General features: G+C 49.5%; 1 protein-coding gene across 1 annotated transcript; it reads left to right on the top strand.

The window, feature by feature from the left end:
* Positions 1-10,501: 10,501 nt before the first annotated feature.
* Positions 10,502-18,949, top strand: LOC149912426 (rho GTPase-activating protein 33-like). Its single transcript, XM_090130821.1, has 5 exons — positions 10,502-10,510; positions 17,571-17,699; positions 17,865-17,947; positions 18,308-18,415; positions 18,778-18,949. The coding sequence occupies exons 1-5, from the start codon at positions 10,502-10,504 to the stop codon at positions 18,947-18,949; spliced, it is 501 nt and encodes a 166-aa protein (XP_089986947.1).
* The last annotated feature ends 2,414 nt before the right edge of the window (positions 18,950-21,363 follow it).

The following is a 21,363-nucleotide window of genomic DNA, read 5'->3' as shown; positions in this document are numbered from 1 at the left end:
CTACATATTCTCATGGAGAAATCTAGAGAGATCACAGGACGTAACACTGAGCTTCCAAATGAATAACAAAACACTGATGTTTTTCAGAAGACCAGAAGCTGTAGAGGACCAAGTAGCCTGGCTAGAAAAAGAGTGCACTGAATAATTGGCTGGATTAAATGAACTGCAGTGTATTTGCAGTGTTTATTCTGGAGTACTGCAGGACTTGACTAATTTTTGGCATCCTATGAGGAGATACTACAGCATTTACATTCTGATTAAATCATAGAATCACAGAATGGCCTGGGTTGAAAAGGACCACAATGATCATCTAGTTTCAACCCCCTGCTCTGTGCAGGGCAGCCAACCACTAGACCAGGCTGCCCAGAGCCAAATCCAGCCTGGCCTTGAATGCATACAGGAGTGGGGCATCCACAACTTCCTTGGGTTTTGCCTCTCTGGTAGTATTCCAGAGACGTCATGCAGCCTGGAGGAGAGGACCAAAGTTCCACCTGATGAGGACCTGCTGAAAACTGAGAGATTCTTCAGTCTGTGTTTGTCTAGTCTGAACTATGGGCAAATTGTCAGGTGGATCCTCAGGGTCCAGAAGAATGTGTGATTGCCAAAGTGAAAGACAATTTGCTGATAGTCCATGGAAACAGGAATCCTCCTGGCATCTGGCACTCAAAGACAAAGAGAACAGGAAAACCAGATGTGTTTCCCTGCCCATGGCAAACACCAGCCTTTCCATCCTTCCTGATGCCCACAGACGCCAACAGCTGATGCCCTCAAGTACAGGCAGCCTGGACTTATTTTCATTACATATCTTTGTCCTGATGTCCTTCTAGAAGATTGGATATTTCTCCATCTCAGGAGCAGAGGGCAGGAGGGGTCCAAGGTGAGGGCACACTCTCCTCTATTTTTCTGGCACTCAAAGACAGAGAACATGAAAACCAGATGTGTTTCCCTGCCCATGGCAAACACCAGCCTTTCCATCCTTACAGTCCTTACTGCCTTCAATAGTGATATTTGGCTGTCTTTTACCACTTCATCTGTTTAGCTGCTGTCATTCTAACGAAAAAGTACTTACAAGCATTTTTAATGTTTTTATATTAAATGTCAGAATTAAGGAACCATTATTATTACCAAATATTTAAAACATTCAACCCAGTGAGAAGTGAACTGATGTTGCATTTAGCATTCAGATAAGAACTTGACATTTCTCCGGGAAATTCTGTAATCATCATAGTGTTTCACAGTTTTCAGTTTATGAATACTAGTTAACTCTTCACTAATACATTATCTTCTTCCCCCTTTATGCTTTCTATATTGCTTCTGAAGCAGACTTACCTCATGATTGAATAAATGTATAGTAACGTCCAAGGTGCTTGGATTGAACAAAAATAATCCCAGTATGGGGTTCAGTCAGACTTCTATAGAATAGGTGAATCTTATGCACTGGTGCAAGAGATTTCCAATAGACGACAGGAAGTTCAACAGATGAAAAGTGCACCTAAGTAAAAAGTGCTACTTTAATAAACTATAGTCTCATTGTCAAGCCTTGCACTGTCTCAGCAGATTATTACAAAATGTTCATTCAGGCAGGAATTCAGAGATGCGTCTGAATTGATAACAACAACGAGTAATTAAGAAAGCTTGACTGCAGTCTGCTTGAGGATTCCAGTCTGAAGTGTGTTCCACCTGATGACAACTGGGAATGTCTTTCTCTCACCATTAGAACCATTGCACCTCTGACTAAACACATAGCTAATCACCACTGAAAACCAAGGTGCAATTTCTGCAGTGCACAGACCAACTACGTGTTGATTAACATTCAGAGAGATTGTGCAGGTGTCCTTTTAGGAACTGGCCTACAGTATGCTAAGAGGGATGGATGTGGGGACATTAGGATAACGTGCCCTCTGCCTGTTAAGACAGCCCCAGCAGAGCAAGTCAGCAGGCTGAAGAGCTGAGTGGGTCACCAGGGCTCAGAGACTTCACTCGGCCATCTGCAAGTTGAGGGACTTCAGCCCAAGCTGCCCTTTTCCATGCAGGCAAGGAGGCCAAGAGAAGGTGGATCGGCACGGTTCTGGTGCAGACAGGGGCTGCAGTGTGAGCAGGCCTACACAGACAAGGCTGTGCCCACACAGAGTGACAGCAGCTTTCGCTGTGAGCAGATTCCCAGGGGGCCTGAGCCATGGCAGTTCTTGATGGCAGCATGTTCCAATCAGCCCTGGAAGTCTTCTCTGGACGTCTGTCGCATTCTGGAATCCACACTGAGGACGCAGTCGCTGTGTCAGAGCAGCTGGCAGAGTCACGGGGAACCGTGACGTAGTTGGCCCAGGGAGCAACAACAAGGCCTGCACTGCTCAGCCAGCCCAGGCCAAAGGGGAGCACGAGAGAGAGCAGAGGAGAGAGGGGGGGAAAGAGGGCCAGGAAGGAAAGGCCTGTGCCTGAATGGACGTGTAGCAGCAGCTGCTGACAGCAAACTCGGTGATGGCAGGGGCACAGCAGAGCAGTGCAATGCTGGCAGCTTCCTGTGTCTTTCACACAGGCACTGCAGACATGGCCAGCACTGGGAGATCAGCAGAACTGCTGCACACCTCTGCCAGCCCAGGCCAGAGGAGTGCAGAACAGTGAGCTGCTGCTGAGGGGAGAGAGGATGGCCTGAGAGCTGACCTGAGAGGCAGGGCTGGCTGTGTGACAGCAGCCTCTGTGTCCTCCTCCTGTGTCTGTGAGGGCCAGAGGGCCAGAAGAGAACATGCCCAGACAACGAAGCCCTGCTGTCCTCTGCTGCTCAGCTGGAGAGATGTTCCGCCTTCCTGAAGGACGCTGATCCAAAGGGAAGGAATCAAAGGAAGTCCAGGCTGGCTGTCCTTGTGGGCATCAGCTGCTGGCAGCTGCCTCTGTGCTGCCATGGGCAGGGCACAGCACACACAGTGTTTGCAGTTCCCTGTGTGACACTGGCCCTGGTGACCTGACAGCCATAGGGAGACAAGAGAAAGAGCTGCCTCCCTCTGCCAGATGAGGCAAAGGTGAGAATCCCAGAATCACAGCATGGCCCGGGTTGGAAAGGAGCTCAAGGTTCATGAATCTCCAACCCTTGGCTCTCCAAGGGTGCACAGGGGGCTTTGTTCTCCCTGTGGTGCAGCTTCAGTGCCAACTCACAGCTGAGCTGGTTGGCACACTGTGACAGCCTGCCGCTCTGAAGCTCTTGGGGCAGTGCTCAGTTCTTTCTGAAGTACTCTGGAAAATGCTGCTTCTCCTTCACCAAGTCTGTTTCCAGACAGACGTCTTTTTCTCCTCTGTACACACAAACAGTATCTTGTAACTCCCTGGCACAGTGCTCAGAAGTGATACTTCTGGAAGCACGTCAGAGAAAAGTGGCCTTGTCCCAGTGGACTTTCAGAGCAGATGAGAACAAGTCTTGGTTGACGGCTTTCTTCTGCTTCTGGAACTGCACAGGCAGGTTGTGTGTTGTCATACTTTATGCCAGAGTGCCAAACTGAAGCAGTTTCTGCAACCTCTTTTTTTCATACTTGTCACTCTTTGCTATTTCTGAGACCTTAACTTAGTCATTTTTAATGCGCTCTCATCTAAACTACTGTGTCCTCCAGTGTCAGTGTTGTATGAATCAGGACTGTGGGATTTCATCAGTGAAAGGATTCTGCTCTAATGACTGTCATTCTAAAGCTGATATTGTTTCTACCGCATCAGGCTTGCATGAAGCATCTCTGATCAACAGAGAAATCAGAAAAATTGCTTTTCCTATTGCAGTTTCCTTTTAACTAGTGATGAAAGCTGACAGTTTATTTTTGGCACCAGAAATCCTGGGATGCAACCAGGTTAGATAAGAAGTGACACTGAGTCAACAGTAAAGGAACATAGATGAGATAGCATCACACAGCTCTGGAAAAGATGTTCCAGCTCTGTGTCTACCTACACCTTCGGGAGAGGAAAAGTACTGGCTTACTGAGGTGTCCTGGGTTGCAGGCTCTGTTAATCTCCATTTTTGGAAGAGCTGCTTGCAATAAATACCTTGTAAGGTGAATGAGCTTGATAGAATCAGGGTGTGAAAGAGATGGATTTGCTGTTTCCCTGAAGGTGCAGGAGTATTCCTGTGCCTACAGTCAGTAAACAAGGCAGAAATCACTGTGTTCCTCAGATTGAAAAACAAAATAATAAAAATCTTTTTGGGAATGACAGCACGCCTGAATGAAGCACAAATCTAAACATTTAAAATAAGGGCTAGTGTCAAAGGGACTTGCAGTATTTCTCGTGAAGAAATATTTGATGCTTCTTGAGGAAAGTCATCATAACAAAAGTGTACTGATGTCTTTGCTGAGGATTTCCTTGGTTCCAGCCTGAAGGTGTGCGCAGGCATGAGCAGGCAGTGCTGAGCTGCAGGTGAGTGCCTGTGTCCCACAGCAGGAAACCCGTGGATGTCTTCAGGGGTTTGAAATGGGCAGAGCTGTAAAACCTGCAGGCTTTCACTGAAATTGTCCTCTGCTTTAATTTGTAATCTTAGTTTCACCAATGCTTTCCAATATTATTTTCGTATGAGTGCAGATACATGGGATAGGATTTAAAGTTTTTATGGTGCTGCTGTATAATTTTCTGTAGTCATCATAAGCCAATAAAAAAAATAAATGGTAATCAGGCAATCTATTAACAACCTGTGGCACGTGTCAAAACAATGAAATTCCTTGCAGGAAGACAATATTGCTATATAATAATGTGGCTATCCAAAACTGTTAATTATACTTTAGGACCTGGAGATAAACCTGGAATGCAGGAGTTTGATCTTAGCCAAGAATAATAAAACTTATTATCACTCTTAAATTGGCAGCTGCTATAAAAAGCCTGTGTCTTATTTCCCTTTTAGTAACACTGGCTAAATCAAAAAAGCTGATAAAAGAATTTCATGATTGCAGCTTAGGGATTCTTTCCCACTTGACCAGAAGTAATCTATGTCCAAAAATGAGTGTAAATATTTTTCTATATTATTTTGCTAGATGAATTGATATTTGAGATGAAAGGACAAAACATTTTGCGTACATAGATAAGCAATGCAAATTTCCTGGATTGTTTAAGAGAAAAAAGCTCCGGTTATCTGATCGTTTCCATGCAGAAATAAGATTTACAGAAAAATTCTCATTATTATTATTCATGCATGAATAAGTTCAAAAAAGAGATGTGGGGGATGTTGTTTCAATTCCAGGTGATTGTAGGAAGGACTGTCAGGATGGAAAGGCTAGTGTCTGCAATGGGCAAAGGAACACTTCTGGTTTTCATTTTCCCTTTGTCTTTGAGTGCAAGAGGCCATGAGGAGAGTGTGCCCTAAACTTGGACCTTTTTTGAACATTGCAGCTGAGATGGAGAAGTGTTCAACCTTCTAGAAGGACTTCAGGACAAAGATATGTAATGAAAATAAGTCCAGGCTGGCTGTCCTTGTGGGCATCAGCTACTGACATCTGCATAGTTGTTGCTATGGGAATGGCAGAACAGGTGGAATCTTGCATATCCTTGGGTGACACAAGCACTGGAGAATTCAAAGCCAGAGGGGTATAATAGAAACAGCATCACCTCCCTGCCAGATTAGGCAAAGGTGAGTGGGATGTTGTTTCAATTAGTGCTGATGTGAGGAAGGACTGTAAGGATGGAAAGGCTGGTGTTTGCCATGGGCAGGGAAACACATCTGGATTTCATCTTCTCTTTCTCTTTGTGTGCCAGAATAAGTGGAGAGTGTGCCCTAACCTTGGACGCCTCCTGCCCTCTTCTGCTGAAATGGTGAAATGTTCCAGCTTCTAGAAGGACATCAGGACAAAGGTATGTAATGAAAATAAGTCCAGGCTGGCTGTCCTTGTGGGCATCAGCTGCTGGCATCTGCATTGGTGCTGCTGCAATGAGCATGGCATAGCAGGTAAAAGATTGCTTTTCCTTGTGTGACACAGGAGCTCTTGACTTGAAAGCTAGAGGAATGCAATAGAAAGAGCTGCAACCTCTGCCAGACATGGCAAGGGTGAGTGGGATGTTGTTTCCATTGCTGCTGATGTCGGGAAGGACTGTAAGGATGGAAAGGCTGGTGTTTGCCATGGGCTGGGAAAGACATCTGGTTTTCATCTTCCCTTTCTCCTTAACTGCCAGAAAAAGAGCAGAGTGTGCCCTCACCTTGGACCCCTCCTGCCCTCTTCTGATGACATGGAGAAATGTTCCAGCTTCTAGAAGGACATCAGGACAAAGATATGTAATGAAATTAAGTCCAGGCTGGCTGCCCTTGTGGGCATCAGCTGCTGGCATCTGCATTGCTGCTGCCATGAGCATGGCAAAGCAGGTAAAAGATTGCTTTTACTTGTGTGACACAGGAGCTCTTGACTTGAAAGCTAGAGGGATGCAATAGACAGAGCTGCAACCTCTGTCAGACATGGCAAAGGTGAGTGGGATGTTGTTTCAATTAGTGCTGATGTCAGGAAGGACTGTAAGGATGGAAATGCTGGTGTTTGCCATGGGCAGGGAAACACATCTGGTTTTCATTTTCTCTTTCTCTTTGAGTTCCAGATAAACAGGGGAGAGTGTGGCCTCACCTTGGAACTCTCCTGCCCTCTTCTGCTGAGATGGAGAAATGTTCCAGCTTCTAGAAGAACATCAGGACAAAGATATGTAATGAAAATAAGTCCAGGCTGGTTGTCCTTGTAAGCATCAGCTGCTGGCATCTGCATAGGTGTTGCCATGAGCATGGCACAGCAGGTAAAAGATTGCTTTTCCTTGTGTGACACAGGAGCTCTTGATTGAAAGCTAGAGGGATGCAATAGAAAGAGCTGCAACCTCTGCCAAACATGGCAAGGGTGAGTGGGATTTTGTTTCAATTAGTGCTGATGGCAGGAGGACTGTAAGGATGGAAAGGCTGGTGTTTGCCATGGGCAGGGAAACACATCTGGTTTTCATTTTCTCTTTCACGTTGAGTGCCAGATAAACAGGGGAGAGTGTGCCCTCACCTTGGAACTCTCCTGCCCTATTCTGCTGAGATGGAGAAATGTTCCAGCTTCTAGAAGCACATCAGGACAAAGATATGTAATGAAAATAAGTCCAGGCTGGCTGCCCTTGTGGGCATCAGCTGCTGGCATCTGCATTGCTGCTGCCATGAGCATGGCAAAGCAGGTAAAAGGTTGCTTTTCCTTGTGTGACAGAGGAGCTCTTGACTTGAAAGCTAGAGGGATGCAATAGAAAGAGCTGAAACCTCTCCCAGACATGGCAAAGGTGAGTGGGATGTTGTTTCAATTAGTGCTGATGTCAGGAAGTACTTTAAGGATGGAAAGGCTGGTGTTTGCCATGGGCTGGGAAACACATCTGGTTTTCATTTTGTCTTTCTCTTTGAGTGCCAGATAAACAGGGGAGTGTGTTCCCTCACCATGGAACCCTCCTGCCCTCTGCTGCTCAGAGGGAGAAATGTTCCAGCTTCTAGAAGGACATCAGGACAAAGATATCTAATGAAAATAAGTCCAGGCTGGCTGTCCTTGTGGGCATCAGCTGCTGGCATCTGGACTTCTGTGCAATGAGCATGGCAAAGCAGGAAAAAATTGCGTTTCCTTGTGTGACACAGGAGCTCTTGACTTGAAAGCTAGAGGGATGCTATAGAAAGAGCTGCAACCTCGGCCAGACATGGCAAAGGTGAGTGGGATGTTGTTTCAATTAGTGCTGATGTCAGGAAGACTTTAAGGATGGAAAGGCTGGTGTTTGCTATGGGCAGGGAAACACATCTGGTTTTCATTTTCTCTTTCTCTTTGAGTGCCAGATAAAGAGCAGAGTGTGACCTCACCTTGCACCCCTCCTGCCCTCTTCTGCTGAGATGGAGAAATGTTCGAGCTTCAAGAGGGACATCAGGATTAAGATATGTAAGGAAAATAAGTCCAGGCTGGCTGTCCTTGTGGGCATCAGCTGCTGGCAACTGCATTGCTGCTGGCATGAGCATGGCACAGCAGGTAAAAGATTGCTTTTCCTTGTGTGACACAGGAGCTCTTGACTTGAAAGCAGGAGGGATGCAATCGAAAGAGCTGCAACCTCTGCCAAACATGGCAAAGGGGAGTGGGATGTTGTTTCAGTTGCTGCTGATGTCAGGAAGGACTGTAAGGATGGAAATGCTGGTGTTTGCCATGGGCAGGGAAACACATCTGGTTTTCATTTTCCCTTTCTCTTTGAGTGCCAGATAAACAGGGGAGAGTGTGCCCTCACCTTGGAAACCTCCTGCCCTCTTCTGCTGAGATGGAGAAATGTTCCAGCATACAGAAGGACATCAGGACAAAGATATGTAATGAAAATAGGTCCAGGCTGGCTGTCCTTGTGGGCATCAGCTGCTGGCATCTGCATTGCTGCTGGCATGAGCATGGCACAGCAGGTAAAAGATTGCTTTTCCTTGTGTGACACAGGAGCTCTTGACTTGAAAGCTAGAGGGATGCTATAGAAAGAGCTGCAACCTCGGCCAGACATGGCAAAGATGAGTGGGATGTTGTTTCCATTGCTGCTGATGTCGGGAAGGACTGTAAGGATGGAAAGGCTGGTGTTTGGCATGGGCAGGGAAACACATCTGTTTTCATTTTGTCTTAATTTTTCAGTGCTAGATAAATGGAGGAGTGTGTGCCCTCACCTTGGACCCCTCCTGCCCTCTTCTGCTGAGATGGAGAAATGTTCCAGATTCTAGAAGGACATCAGGACAAAGATATGTAATGAAAATAAGTCCAGGCTGGCTGTCCTTGTGGGCATCAGCTGCTGGCATCTGCATTGCTGCTGCCATGAGCATGGCACAGCAGGTAAAAGATTGCTTTTCCATGAGTGACACAGGAGCTCTTCACTTGAGAGCTGGAGGGATGCAATAGAAAGAGCTGCAACCTCTGCCAGACATGGCAAAGGTGAGTGGGATGTTGTTTCCATTGCTGCTGATGTCAGGATGGACTGTAAGGATGGAAAGTCTGTTGTTTGCCATGGGCAGGGAAACACATCTGCTTTTCATCTTCTCTTTGTGTTCCAGAAAAAGAGGAGAGTGTGCCTGCTACTTGGACCCCTCCTGCCCTCCTCGGCTGAGATGGTGAAATGTTCCAGCTTCTAGAAGGACATCAGGACAAAGATATGTAATGAAAATAAGTCCAGGCTGGCTGTCCTTGTGGGCATCAGCTGCTGGCATCTGCATTGCTGCTGGCATGAGCATGGCACAGCAGGTAAAAGATTGCTTTTCCTTGTGTCACACAGGAGCTCTGTAGTTGAAAGCTAGAGGGATGCAAAAGAAAGAGCTGCAACCTCTGCCAGACATGGCAAAGGTGAGTGGGATGTTGTTTCAATTAGTGCTGATGTCAGGAAGGACTGTAAGGATGGAAAGGCTGGTGTTTGCCATGGTCAGGGAAACACATCTGGTTTTCATCTTCTCTTTCTCTTTGAGTGCCAGATAAACAGGGGAGAGTGTGCCCTCACCTTGGTACTCTCCTGCCCTCTTCTGCTCAGAGGGAGAAATTTCCAAGCTTCTAGAAGGACATCAGGACAAAGATATGTAATGAAAATAAGTCCAGGCTGGCTGTCCTTGTGGGCATCAGCTGCTGGCATCTGCATTGCTGCTGGCATGAGCATGGCACAGCAGGTAAAAGATTGCTTTTCCATGAGTGACACAGGAGCTCTTCACTTGACAGCTGGAGGGATGCAATAGAAAGAGCTGCAACCTCTGCCAGACATGGCAAAGGTGAGTGGGATGTTGTTTCCATTGCTGCTGATGTCAGGATGGACTGTAAGGATGGAAAGGCTGGTGTTTGGCATGGGCAGGGAAACACATCTGGTTTTAATCTTCTCTTTGTGTTCCAGAAAAAGAGGAGAGTGTGCCTGCAACTTGGACCCCTCCTGCCCTCCTCGGCTGAGATGGTGAAATGTTCCAGCTTCTAGAAGGACATCAGGACAAAGATATGTAATGAAAATAAGTCCAGGCTGGCTGTCCTTGTGGGCATCACCTGCTGGCATCTGCATTGCTGCTGCCATGAGCATGGCACAGCAGGTAAAAGATTGCTTTTCCTTGTGTGACACAGGAGCTCTTGACTTGACAGCTAGAGGGATGCAATAGAAAGAGCTGCAACCTCTGCCAGACATGGCAAAGGTGAGTGGGATGTTGTTTCAATTAGTGCTGATGTCAGGAAGGACTGTAAGGATGGAAAGGCTGGTGTTTGCCATGGGCAGGGAAACACAGCTGGTTTTCATCTTCTCTTTGGGTGCCAGAAAAAGAGGAGAGTGTGCCTGCAACTTGGACCCCTCCTGCCCTCCTCGGCTGAGATGGTGAAATGTTCCAGCTTCTAGAAGGACATCAGGACAAAGATATGTAATGAAAATAAGTCCAGGCTGGCTGTCCTTGTGGGCATCAGCTGCTGGCATCTGCATTGCTGCTGCCATGAGCATGGCACATCAGGTAAAAGATTGCTTTTCCTTGTGTGACACAGGAGCTCTTGACTTGAAAGCAAGAGGGATGCAATAGAAAGATCTGCAACTTCTGGCAGACATGGCAAAGGTGAGTGGGATGTTGTTTCAATTCGTGCTGATGTCGGGAAGGACTGTAAGGATGGAAAGGCTGGTGTTTGGCATGGGCAGGGAAACACATCTGGTTTTCATTTTCTCTTTCTCTTTGAGTGCCAGATAAACAGGGGAGAGTGTGCCCTCACCTTGGTACTCTCCTGCCCTCTTCTGCTCAGAGGGAGAAATTTCCAAGCTTCTAGAAGGACATCAGGACAAAGATATGTAATGAAAATAAGTCCAGGCTGGCTGTCCTTGTGGGCATCAGCTGCTGGCATCTGCATTGCTGCTGCCATGAGCATGGCACAGCAGGTAAAAGATTGCTTTTCCATGAGTGACACAGGAGCTCTTCACTTGACAGCTGGAGGGATGCAATAGAAAGAGCTGCAACCTCTGGCAGACATGGCAAAGGTGAGTGGGATGTTGTTTCAATTCGTGCTGATGTCAGGATGGACTGTAAGGATGGAAAGGCTGGTGTTTGGCATGGGCAGGGAAACACATCTGGTTTTCATCTTCTCTTTCTCTTTGAGTGCCAGATAAACAGGGGAGAGCGTGCCCTCACCTTGGTACTCTCCTGCCCTCTTCTGCTCAGAGGGAGAAATTTCCAAGCTTCTAGAAGGACATCAGGACAAAATATGTAATGAAAATAAGTCCAGGCTGGCTGTCCTTGTGGGCATCAGCTGCTGGCATCTGCATTGCTGCTGGCATGAGCATGGCACAGCAGGTAAAAGATTGCTTTTCCTTGTGTGACACAGGAGCTCTTGACTTGAAAGTGAGAGGGATGCAATAGGAAGAGCTGCAACCTCTGCCAGACATGGCAAAGGTGAGTGGGATGTTGTTTCAATTAGTGGTGATGACAGGATGACTGTAAGGATGGAAAGGCTGGTGTTTGCCATGGGCAGGGAAACACACCTGGTTTTCATTTTCTCTTTGTGTGCCAGAAAAAGAGGAGAGTTGGATGTGAGGAGGAAGTTTTTCAGCCAGAGGGTGGTGAGGCACTGGAACAGGTTGCCCAGGGAGGCTGTGGATGCCCCATCCCTGCAGGCATCCAAGGCCAGGCTGGATGTGGCTCTGGGCAGCCTGGGCTGCTGGTTGGCAGGTTAGAAAGCCCACAGGACTTTATTGCAGCCCTGGGTGCAGGGGGATCACTGCTCCTAGCATGCACACAGAAGAGCTGGAGCACACAGGTGATGTCCATTCCACTTGTGAACATTCCTGCAATTGCAGAGAGCGTGCGCCTGTTCCAATCACTGCTGCACAGATTAAAAACTGATTGCAGATGAGCTGTTTTGGTATGGGGTTCTTGCCAACGGTCTGCAGTGGCTGTGTGATTCCTCGGGGAGTTGCTCTCCAGCCCAAAGGTCATGTCCTAAGTCGACCAGATCCCGTTTGTGTCCAGAAATGGCTGACAACAGATCAGCTGCTGGTCAAGTTTCTAACATCACACTGGCCTTGCTCCAGGGTCTGTGTCATCAGCCCCAGCACATACCGTGCACCTCTTCAAGGCTTTGCAACACTGAGACTCTGCACTTGGGCTCCAGACATCCTGCTGCACCAAGAGGTTATTCTAGCTTTGGTATCTTGCAACTTTGTATATAACTACATCACTGTAATCATAAATGTCTAGGAGAATGGAGATGGAGAAATTAATCTCCCTGTAATTCTCTGTACTGCAGCCCCGTGGTTGTCAACACCTAATGCAATATTGAAATTTCAGTTGAGAAATTGAAAGCTGCCCTTAACAAAAAAGCATCTGGATTTGTTACTGAAATCACACTGAGGATCAATAAATCCAAATGCTTCTAGCATAACCACGATTATAGGCAGTGTTTAGACAAGCTCTTACAGGAAAACCATGAACACAAGGCTAAAGAGAGACTAAGTGATGCACTCTGCAGGAATACTCATGGAAGTCTTCACAGTGCAGGAGTCTGATCTGATTACAGATGCTGTGCTTTAAGTACCCCTTATCATATCTTTTTTTTCACTGTTGTGCAGGGGTTGGACTCAGTGATCTCTGGAGGCTGGAGATGCTGTTTGCTAATGGAAGATGGAGATAGGAAAAGCAAGTAAAAGGCATGCTGTGCATAGCCACCACATGACATCTGCACCATTTCCCCCTGCACCAAGGAGGAGCAGCTCACAAGCTTGGCCTGGGCCAGGGAAGGGAGCAGACAAACATCTGGACCGACCCCAAACGAGCTGGTTCTGCAGGTTGGGTGTCTGCTGCTGCTTGTCTCACATCCTGCTGCTCAGCGGTAGATTTGTTCCTGCTCAGTGCTAACAGGAAACTCACACAGCATTTCTGTTTCAGCTGTGCCAACGCTTTGATCCCTTGCTGCTTGGATGGGGCGTTTGAAGAAGGATGCCTGTGCTGATGTCCAGCCAGGCTTTGGGGATGAGTCTCCACACCAGGGTCCGTCTGACAGGACTGAGGGTTGGGGATCCAGCCAGGTCGAGTCCAGCGTGCTTTGCTCTTGTTCTTAGTGCTTGTTTTTGCTCAGGAGGGCAGGAGGTGAACCTCGTGAACCAATGCCTGCAGACGGGGTTTGCAGAGAAAGAGGTCCTGCAGGCCTTGTGTGACAGCCACGGAGCTGCAGCGAGGCTGCATCCGTGTAAAACACCAGAGATCCACGGAGGTGTGAAGGGGAGCTGTGGGCTGCAGTCACGCAGGAAGGGATGTGCATGCTCGGGGTTTGGTTGTTGTGTGTGTGTTAAGTGACTGTGATACCACTGCTGGGTCAGTGTGAGTGTACGGAACAAGTGTGACAGCCTTTTTGATGGAGCCCTGTGAAAGGAGTCCTATGGACTTGAGATCCAACTATCAGCCCGTGGGCATCATCCAGGAGTTGGGGTAGGGGATGAGGCAAGGGAAGTTGGGCTAAGAAAGGGATAAAGCAGTCTGGCAGTAGTTCTGTGTTTCTCCCATCTCCTGCTTTATTTCCTTCCAGGTGAAATAGATGGGTGCTGCAACATGCCCTTGAATGTAACAAAACCCACTCTAGTGTGGATTTGACATGGGCCCAGCACTGCAAGGTACGCTGCTGGGAGGAAGCGTCCATCTGGCTGAGGGCAGGAAGGCCCTCCAGAGGGATGCACTGAGGCCAGTTGTGCGAGGCTCAACAAGAGCAAGCGCCAGGTCCTGCGCTTTGGTCATGACGACCCCGTGCCAGCTTCTCCAGGATTTGGCTGGGGTAGAATTCCAAGCAGCCCCTGATTCCAGAACGTTGGGCTGGGCTGTTGGAATCTTCTGCCCTTGTGACTGGTCTTGCCTCCCCACCCTGTCCGTCGTGGTGGAGCAGCCTGGTGGCCCTCAGTGATGTCATAAGGGCTAGAATGAGGGGAGGAGCAGTGCGTGCTGCGTCCCTTCATTGGAGCGCTGGAGCTCTGACTGAGCAGCTCGCTTGTTGCACTTGTGCACCGACTGCGTCCCTTTGTCTTCACACCGTCCTGTGCAGCACCTTGTAGGTAAGCTGAGACAGTGTGGGAGAGACGGGGGGACAGTGAGTGCTGAGAACTGCTGGCTGGCGGAGCTCATAGGATCACATTATCTCCATCAGCAGAGGGGTGGCCATGAGGGACAGGGAGGTGATCGTCCCCCCCTGCTCTGCTCTTGTGAGGCCCCATCTGCAGTACAGTGTCCAGAAAGACAGGGAGCTGTTGGAGAGGGTCCAGAGGCGAGCCACAGAGATGATCAGGGGACTGGAGCACCTCCCCTGCAAAGACAGGCTGAGGGAGCTGGGCTTGTTCAGCCTGGAGAAAAGAAGGCAGTGGGGTGACCTCATGGCAGCCTTCAGTACCTAAAGGGAGCCTAAAAAGAGGAGGGGAATCAACTCTTTGAAAGGGTAGATATCAGCAGGACAAGGGGAAATGGTTTTAAGTTGAAAACTTAAGTTTTTAAGTTGAGGGAGGGCAGATTTTGGTTTTTCCCTCGTAGTCTTTGCTAAACCGTGGAAGCAAACTGACCTGCTCTTTCTCTCTCCTCTCTCCACCCTCTGCCTGCTTCCCTGCTGCAGCTTTTGCTCGTGGAAGATCAGAGCAAAGTGACAAGGAACGGCTGCGGATTCGTGAGATTTCTCTCCCTCGTTCTGATCTCTTGCCAGGTACCTGCCATGCTTTGTCCCCCCACATGCTTTAGCAGCCCGTGACGCCCCGTGTTTAGTAACACAGCCTCATCCAGCTTTGATGGGACGCTGGTCACGTGTGGGTTTTCTCCACGTGCTCTGCAGCTCAGCCCTCAGAAGGATGCTGTCTGTGGTGCTGTGACCAGCTGGTTTTATGGAAAGCAATCCCTTAGGCAAAGAGTCCCAGCCCCAGCTTGTGCAGAGCTGCACAGCATCACCAGGGACACCAGCAGGCGTGCTTGGGCTGTGTGAGTGTGCCCGACAGCTGTAGGGAGCACAGCAGAGATGTGAACAGAGAACATAAAAGTGTGTTTCTTTTCAGTTCCAGCTTGTCACACCTACGCTGATGGCTGTGGCGTGCAGCGAGATCAGCTGTGGGCCTGACCTGGCATGGACAGAGGTAGAGTATGAAGCTCTGATTGGTCTTTGTTCCCTGACTGCAGCCAGCAGAGTGAGCCGCAGATGTGCTCTCCTGCTTTCCAAGAGAGCTCCTCTGTGGCAAGACAGTAGTGCAAGAGTGGCAAGTTTATAAAAGTACCAGAGCCATCTCGGGTGTTGTGTTTGTCCTCTACTGACTTTTCCCTTGAAATGGCTGCAGAAACAACAATCATTCTCTGCTCTGTTTGGCCTCGCTGTTGGTTGGACTGCTCAAGAGAGCTGCTTGGTGCTTGCAGTGGCACTGTTTGCACCTTGTAACTGCAGCCGTAGCTTTGGTTTCCCTCTTCACGGTCTCCTAGCATCTGAAACAGCCAGCCTTCCTGCACAAAGAGCGCAGGAAAGGAGGGGGCAAAATGGACAAGGCCACCTGTCTGCGTCAGTGCCATTGCTGATTAGTCTGGGTGGGGAGAGATGCATCTTTGCATTGCCTGGCGTGTGCCTGCTGCACACCAGGGAGAGAAACAGCCGTTATTAGACTTGCAGTTCCTTCTGAAGTGCCCATGATAAGGACCGAGTGCATTTCCTGCAGCTTTCTCTGCAGATGTGCTCCTCACCTTGAAGTCCTCCTTGTTGGTTCCCAGCTCCTCACCGTGGCCTGTGCTCTCTGTTTCAGGCTGAGAACAAGGGGAAGCCCCTGCTAGACCATGAGGTGGTACCTGTGAATGTTCCAGCTATTGCTGCTGCCCATGCTATTAAGAGATACGTTGCCCAGGCAGCGGATGAACTCTCCTTTGAGGTAAGCAGTTCAAGGCGTTCCTTGTTGCTCAATTTTACAATGGCAAATGCCTTCAGAGCTGCACTGGTGCAAGTGCTCTCAGGCTCGGCGATGTTTGGCAGTGCAGAAGAATGCAGTCATTTGAGCTGTGCTTTCCTCCCAGCTGTGCTGAAGCTGGGATTGACGTTGCAATCTCTTGCAGGTGGGAGACATCGTGTGTGTCATCGACATGCCACCAAAGGAGCTGACCCCCTGGTGGAGAGGCAAGCTCGGCTTCCAGGTAGGCACAAGCTTCAGACTGGAGAGTGCAACTTCAGTAGAGGCAGGAATCTCAGCTTAGAGCTGCTCTGCCTGCACAGCATGCCTAATGGACGTAAACAGTTTCCCTGTGTCGGTGTCAGAGGACCTTGCCTTTGGCTGCAAATGTTGAAAAATTATTACCTTTATGCTGTGAACTATGGCCATTTTCTGCTGGATAGTCTTATGGAACGTCAGGCAAGCACGTTCCGAGGGAAATGTTACGTGGCTTTTGGTTTAACAGTTCAGATCTGAGAAGTGCTGCATGCAATAGTTGGTTTCTCTTTTCTTCTTGTTACAGGTGGGATTTTTCCCAGGGGAGTGTGTAGAACTCATTAATAAGAACATTCCTGAGGCACTCATCAACTCTGTGCCAAAGCCAGGTAGGGATGTTACATTTGATGGTGTGGGGAAGCAAAATGAAGTCTTTTTTGGGGTGTGTTCCATGTTTAGTACCTCCTTTATCCATGCCACATTGTCCTCTGGGTTGATGATTCTTTATGCACACCATGGGGCAGGGATTTGGCCCAATCCTCCTGTGTTTATGACTGGACTTGGGGAAACTATAGAACTCTCATGGAATGGCTTGGGATGGAAGGAACCTCATGGATCATCATGCTCCAACCCTCCCGCCTCAGGATGGTCTCCCAGCCCCCACAGTTTATGTGAGACTAGATCAGGCTGCCCAGGACCCCATCCAACCTGGCCTTGGGCTCCTCCAGAGATGGGGAAAATCCCTTTTTGTATGTACTGGTTGGTAATGTTCTTCCCGTTCTGACGTGCTCTGTAGAATGTGCTGTGCTCGGCCTCGTCCAACGGAGCCAGACCTGAAATGACCTGGTTTCTTCCTTTTGTTGTGCAGTGCCCAAGAAACGCAGCAAGATCCTCACCTTCCTTCGTTCCTTGGTGAAGGCCCGCCCAAAGAAACCAACCGAGCGGGAGGTGGAGAAGGAAAGGGTGTTTGGCGGTGACCTGGGAGAGCATCTTCTCCACTCCGGTCGTGATGGTAAGGAGCTGCCCATTCCTGAGATCTTCCTCTGCTGGGCATCTAAAGAAGATGAAAGGGAGCTCATATCTAGCAGGGGGCAGGCTGATAGCCGTGGAGACACGTGTAATGGGAGTTGATGGCTGAAGGATAAAGTGAGGCGGATGCTCCTAAGAGACAAGCACATCTGTATTTGCTTCAGCCAAGCCTGGCTGGGCTTAGTGGATGGGATGTGAAGCACAGCCTGCAGCACGATTGAATCAGGAGCTCCACTGACGGCTGGCACGTGTTCTTCAGTCCCCCAGGTCCTCCAGAGCTGCGCTGAGTTCATTGAGCAGCACGGCGTGGTGCAGGGGATATACCGCCTGTCCGGCGTCGCGTCCAACATCCAGAGACTGCGGTAAGAGTGCTGCGACTGACACAGCCTGAGTGCATCTGGTGTGGCTTTGGGCTTGCCTTCCTCTCGCTCAACCGGGTTTGCGTCCCTCTCTCCAGGCAGGAATTTGAGTCGGAGCAGATTCCTGAGCTCACCGTCCGTGACATTCACAGCGTGAGCTCCCTCTGCAAGATGTACTTCAGGGAGCTCCCGAACCCTCTGCTCACCCACCAGCTGTACGGCAAGTTCTCGGTAAGCACAAGGCCACGTCTTTCATTTCCCTCTTCCTGGGCCTCTTGGCAGATGGCTGCAGCAGTGCCCCAGCTCGGAGGCCCTTTTGCTGTCAGCCCCACGAGGTTTACTCGCAGTGGTGTACTAGCCTGATTGGTGTCTCGCTCCCTTTCTGCACTACTCCAGGATGCTGTTGGTGCCGCTACAGAGGAGGAGCGGCTGCTCAGAATGCAGGACGTCATCCAGCAGCTGCCCGCTCCTCACTACAGGTCAGTGCTGCCCTCAGCCTGCTGAGCTCAGCCCTGCTGCATTGCAGAGGGCAACGATGCGGTTCCAGGCTCTGTCTCACGCCGGCAACACGATGCCTGTGTATGCTGAAGGGTTGAAGGCTCCATGGGCTTACTTTATGGGGTCAGTTCCTGGGCACGGGGGCACGCTTGGTGCAGCTGATGGCTGCGGCTGTGCTGTGCTGGGGCTTGGTGCTGCAGCGTGGCACTCAGTCAAGTTGGATCTACTTCATCTTCGGTGACAGTAGCAATCACAAGAAGTAGCATGAATGGAGGTTTGCTTTCTGAATTGCAGCACGGCATGCTCGTTGGTGCTGAACGTTTGCCTCTCTTGTTTTCCAGGACACTGGAGTTCCTGATGAGACACTTGGCGTGTCTGGCTGGGAGCTCCACCATCACAAACATGCATGCCAAGAACCTAGCCATTGTGTGGGCTCCAAACCTCTTAAGGTAAACTGCTGGTTCTGTTTCAACACAACGCTTACATCTGTTCTCCATTAAAAAAAAAAAACAGTGCTCCCTTTTTCTCCATCAAATGTGCTCTTCTCCTGTAAAATCTTTGGCTGACAGAAGAGCAGGAGCCTGAGCTGTTCTCCATCCCCACGGGCACAATGTCTAGGTGACAATTTCTGCAGTCTTGTTGAGATGGGACTGACGTGTCCTTGATCATCCAGGGGAATTTCTGCAGTGGCATCACTGATTGCCCACTGCGGAAGTCTCCAGAGCCTCAGCTGACAGCTTTTGGCTGCAACAATTCAGACTCAGGGAAACGGTCTTGGAGAAATGACTTCTAAAATCTGCCTTTTCTACAGATCACAGCAGAACGAGTCTGCCTGCGCCAGCGGAAGAGCTGCCTGCATGGAGCTGCAGACGCAGTCGGATGTGGTGGAATTCATCATCAACCACACCGACGTCCTCTTCGGCTCCAAATCCGGAGCAGACATTGCAGATGCAGCAGGTGAGTGTCTTCCTCCATTAGCTTGATCTTGACCTGACACCTTGACCAAATGCAGGCCTTCTCCAGGATGTTTGAGATACTCTTTTACCATCAAGGGGACAGCAGACTTCTGGACTTCCATTAGGGTATGGCATCCTGTTGCTGGATGCTGAGAATGTCCAAGCCCAAACTTCACAAGGAGGAAACCGTCATTATTATGGTTTGCACGCAGGAAAAGCTTGATGCAAGTGTGGCAGCGAAGCTTTCTCAGTTCCCTGCCCCCATTTCCTTGGGTTTTTCCTTGCCTATTTTGATACAGTAAGCTGCTCTTAATGATGACCGTGTCCTTTGCCATAAACACACCTCTTCCCACATGGTTATTTTGAGCTCCTCTTCTTCCAGTGGCTCGGATAAGCAAGCCTGAGAAAAATACAGCACCTCCCCCAGAACTCTGGTGGCTGTGCTGCTGCTTTCTGATCCTCGCTCTTACCTGTGGTTTTCCCTGACAGGGCACAATTCTCTCCCAGGGCCCAAGTCTGTGGGGGTCTCTTCTGCTGCCACAAAGCTGCTCAGCCTGGAGGAGGCACAGGCACAGAGGCGAGGCCACAGCACCTCTTCTGTGGTAACAGAGAGCAGCAGGGACATTGAAGTGGAAGAAAGCCCTGCAGCTGGGCAGGGCAAATTCCACACAGTCATCGACTTTCCATCTGACAGGTAAAGAGGACTTTCTTTTCCACCACCTAGCATCATTGTTTGGGTGGGTTTTTGTGTTTTCCTGCAGAAACCAGGCAGTGCTAGGAACAAGCAACTGCTGCCAAGAGCTCAGTGCTGCTCTTCCCTCACCCTGCACCACGCACGACTCACAGCATTGGCTGTTCTCTCTCTCCAGACAAAATCCACCCAGCAAGACTGAGGAATCACCAGCTAGCAGTTGGTGTTGCTGCTTCAGCCTCAGGAAGCCATCCTCTGGCAGCAAACGCCAACTGCAGCGCAATGCCAGGCAGCCCTCAGAAACAGCAGTGGTAGTCCTGGCAGGTAAGGGTGCAAATGCAGCTTCCAAATCCCTGCTTTTCAGGAGCATAGAATTCAAGCTTGCTCTGCACATGTATCTCTTTCTAGCGTTCAATCCCGTGCCTAAATCTTCACCCCTGATCAAGTACCACTGTCGTAATTCAGCTTGTGAAAGTTTGACACTAACCCCTGTGTATCCTTTCTAGGTGAATCGAGCCCTTGCCAAGCCATAAGATCCAGGGCAAGTAGCGAGGATGCTCTGTGTGCTTCCATCAGTGGAGAGCTCATAGGAAGCACAAGTTGCTGCAGTTCTAATAGCAGCCTTCCATCTAACAACATTAATGGAGAGAAGGAGCTCATCGAAGTCCATGCTCTCATTACACCTGGCTCTGCTGAAGTTGCTGACCTGAGCCTCCCAGACACCACAGTCACAAGTGTGGATTTTAACCCAGAGTCTCTGCAGTGCAGCCCATCTGAAGCACAGTGTGAGTGCCCCGACAGCAGCACCTCCATGCAGGAGCAGGTCAGCATCAGTGAAGAGGAGCAGAGCCTCTTGCAGGGGGACTTTCAATCAGGCCTCCAGTCCCAGGCACCGGACAGCAGCACTGAGAGCTCTGAGCCACTCTCTCCATGACAAGACAGGATGAGTCCCATCTTCACCGTGGACCTCTCACACCCTCCTGTCCTTTATATAATAATAAAAGGAATCTTGTGCTCAACCAACGCCTTGACTGCCTCCAGAGTCTTCATTCACACGGACTGGGATGAATGCAGCACACAGCAAGGCACCCCAGCTTGCAATGCTGTGGCTGTGGGGTGCATGCAGCTCAGCTCCGGGTTTGTTCCTGTTTTGTCTGGCTTTGGGATGTCTGCAGGGGGAGCTCTGCTACCATTTGGCATGGTAGCAAATAATCTCTCGCATCCTGGATGCTGCTCATGATACTCCCAAGCTTCCTGGCTGTGGCTTTGTGATGCTTTTCAGGGCCTTCTGATGCATTTTGATGCCTTGGATGTTGCTTAACACCTCCCTCCTCCCATCATGTCCTTTCCTGGCTCCCATCTACGAACTGGCCCTGCAGATCATCTCCAGACCTGTCATCAGCACACTGCGGCAGGAGAAGCTCCCCCTGGCCAACGTCAGGCAGTACTGCTTGGTCTGCAGCTCAGTGGCCATTTCCCTTTTAGGCGGCTCCTGCAGAAGAATCAAGCAGCAGAACCTTTTGCTCACCCTGCAGCACACAAATGCTACAAAAGCAGAAACAACATGGGAATCTCTGGGTCTGCAAGACTTCACAGACACTCACCGGCTGTGTCTGATGGTTCCCTCCCATCCTTGATTTCCTTCTCCCCTTCTCCACGTCGAATCCCACTGCTGAGCCATGATCAAGCTGCCCAGTGTGGCAGAGCATCGTGCAGAGCCGTGCTGGCACCTCCTCCCCTTCCTCTCCTG

Source organism: Phasianus colchicus, chromosome Z (genome assembly GCF_987193195.1).
Source record: "Phasianus colchicus chromosome Z, bPhaCol1.hap1.1, whole genome shotgun sequence".
Classification (NCBI taxonomy): domain Eukaryota; kingdom Metazoa; phylum Chordata; class Aves; order Galliformes; family Phasianidae; genus Phasianus; species Phasianus colchicus.
Note: the sequence above shows the minus strand (reverse complement) of the source record. Positions and strands in the feature narration are given on the sequence as shown.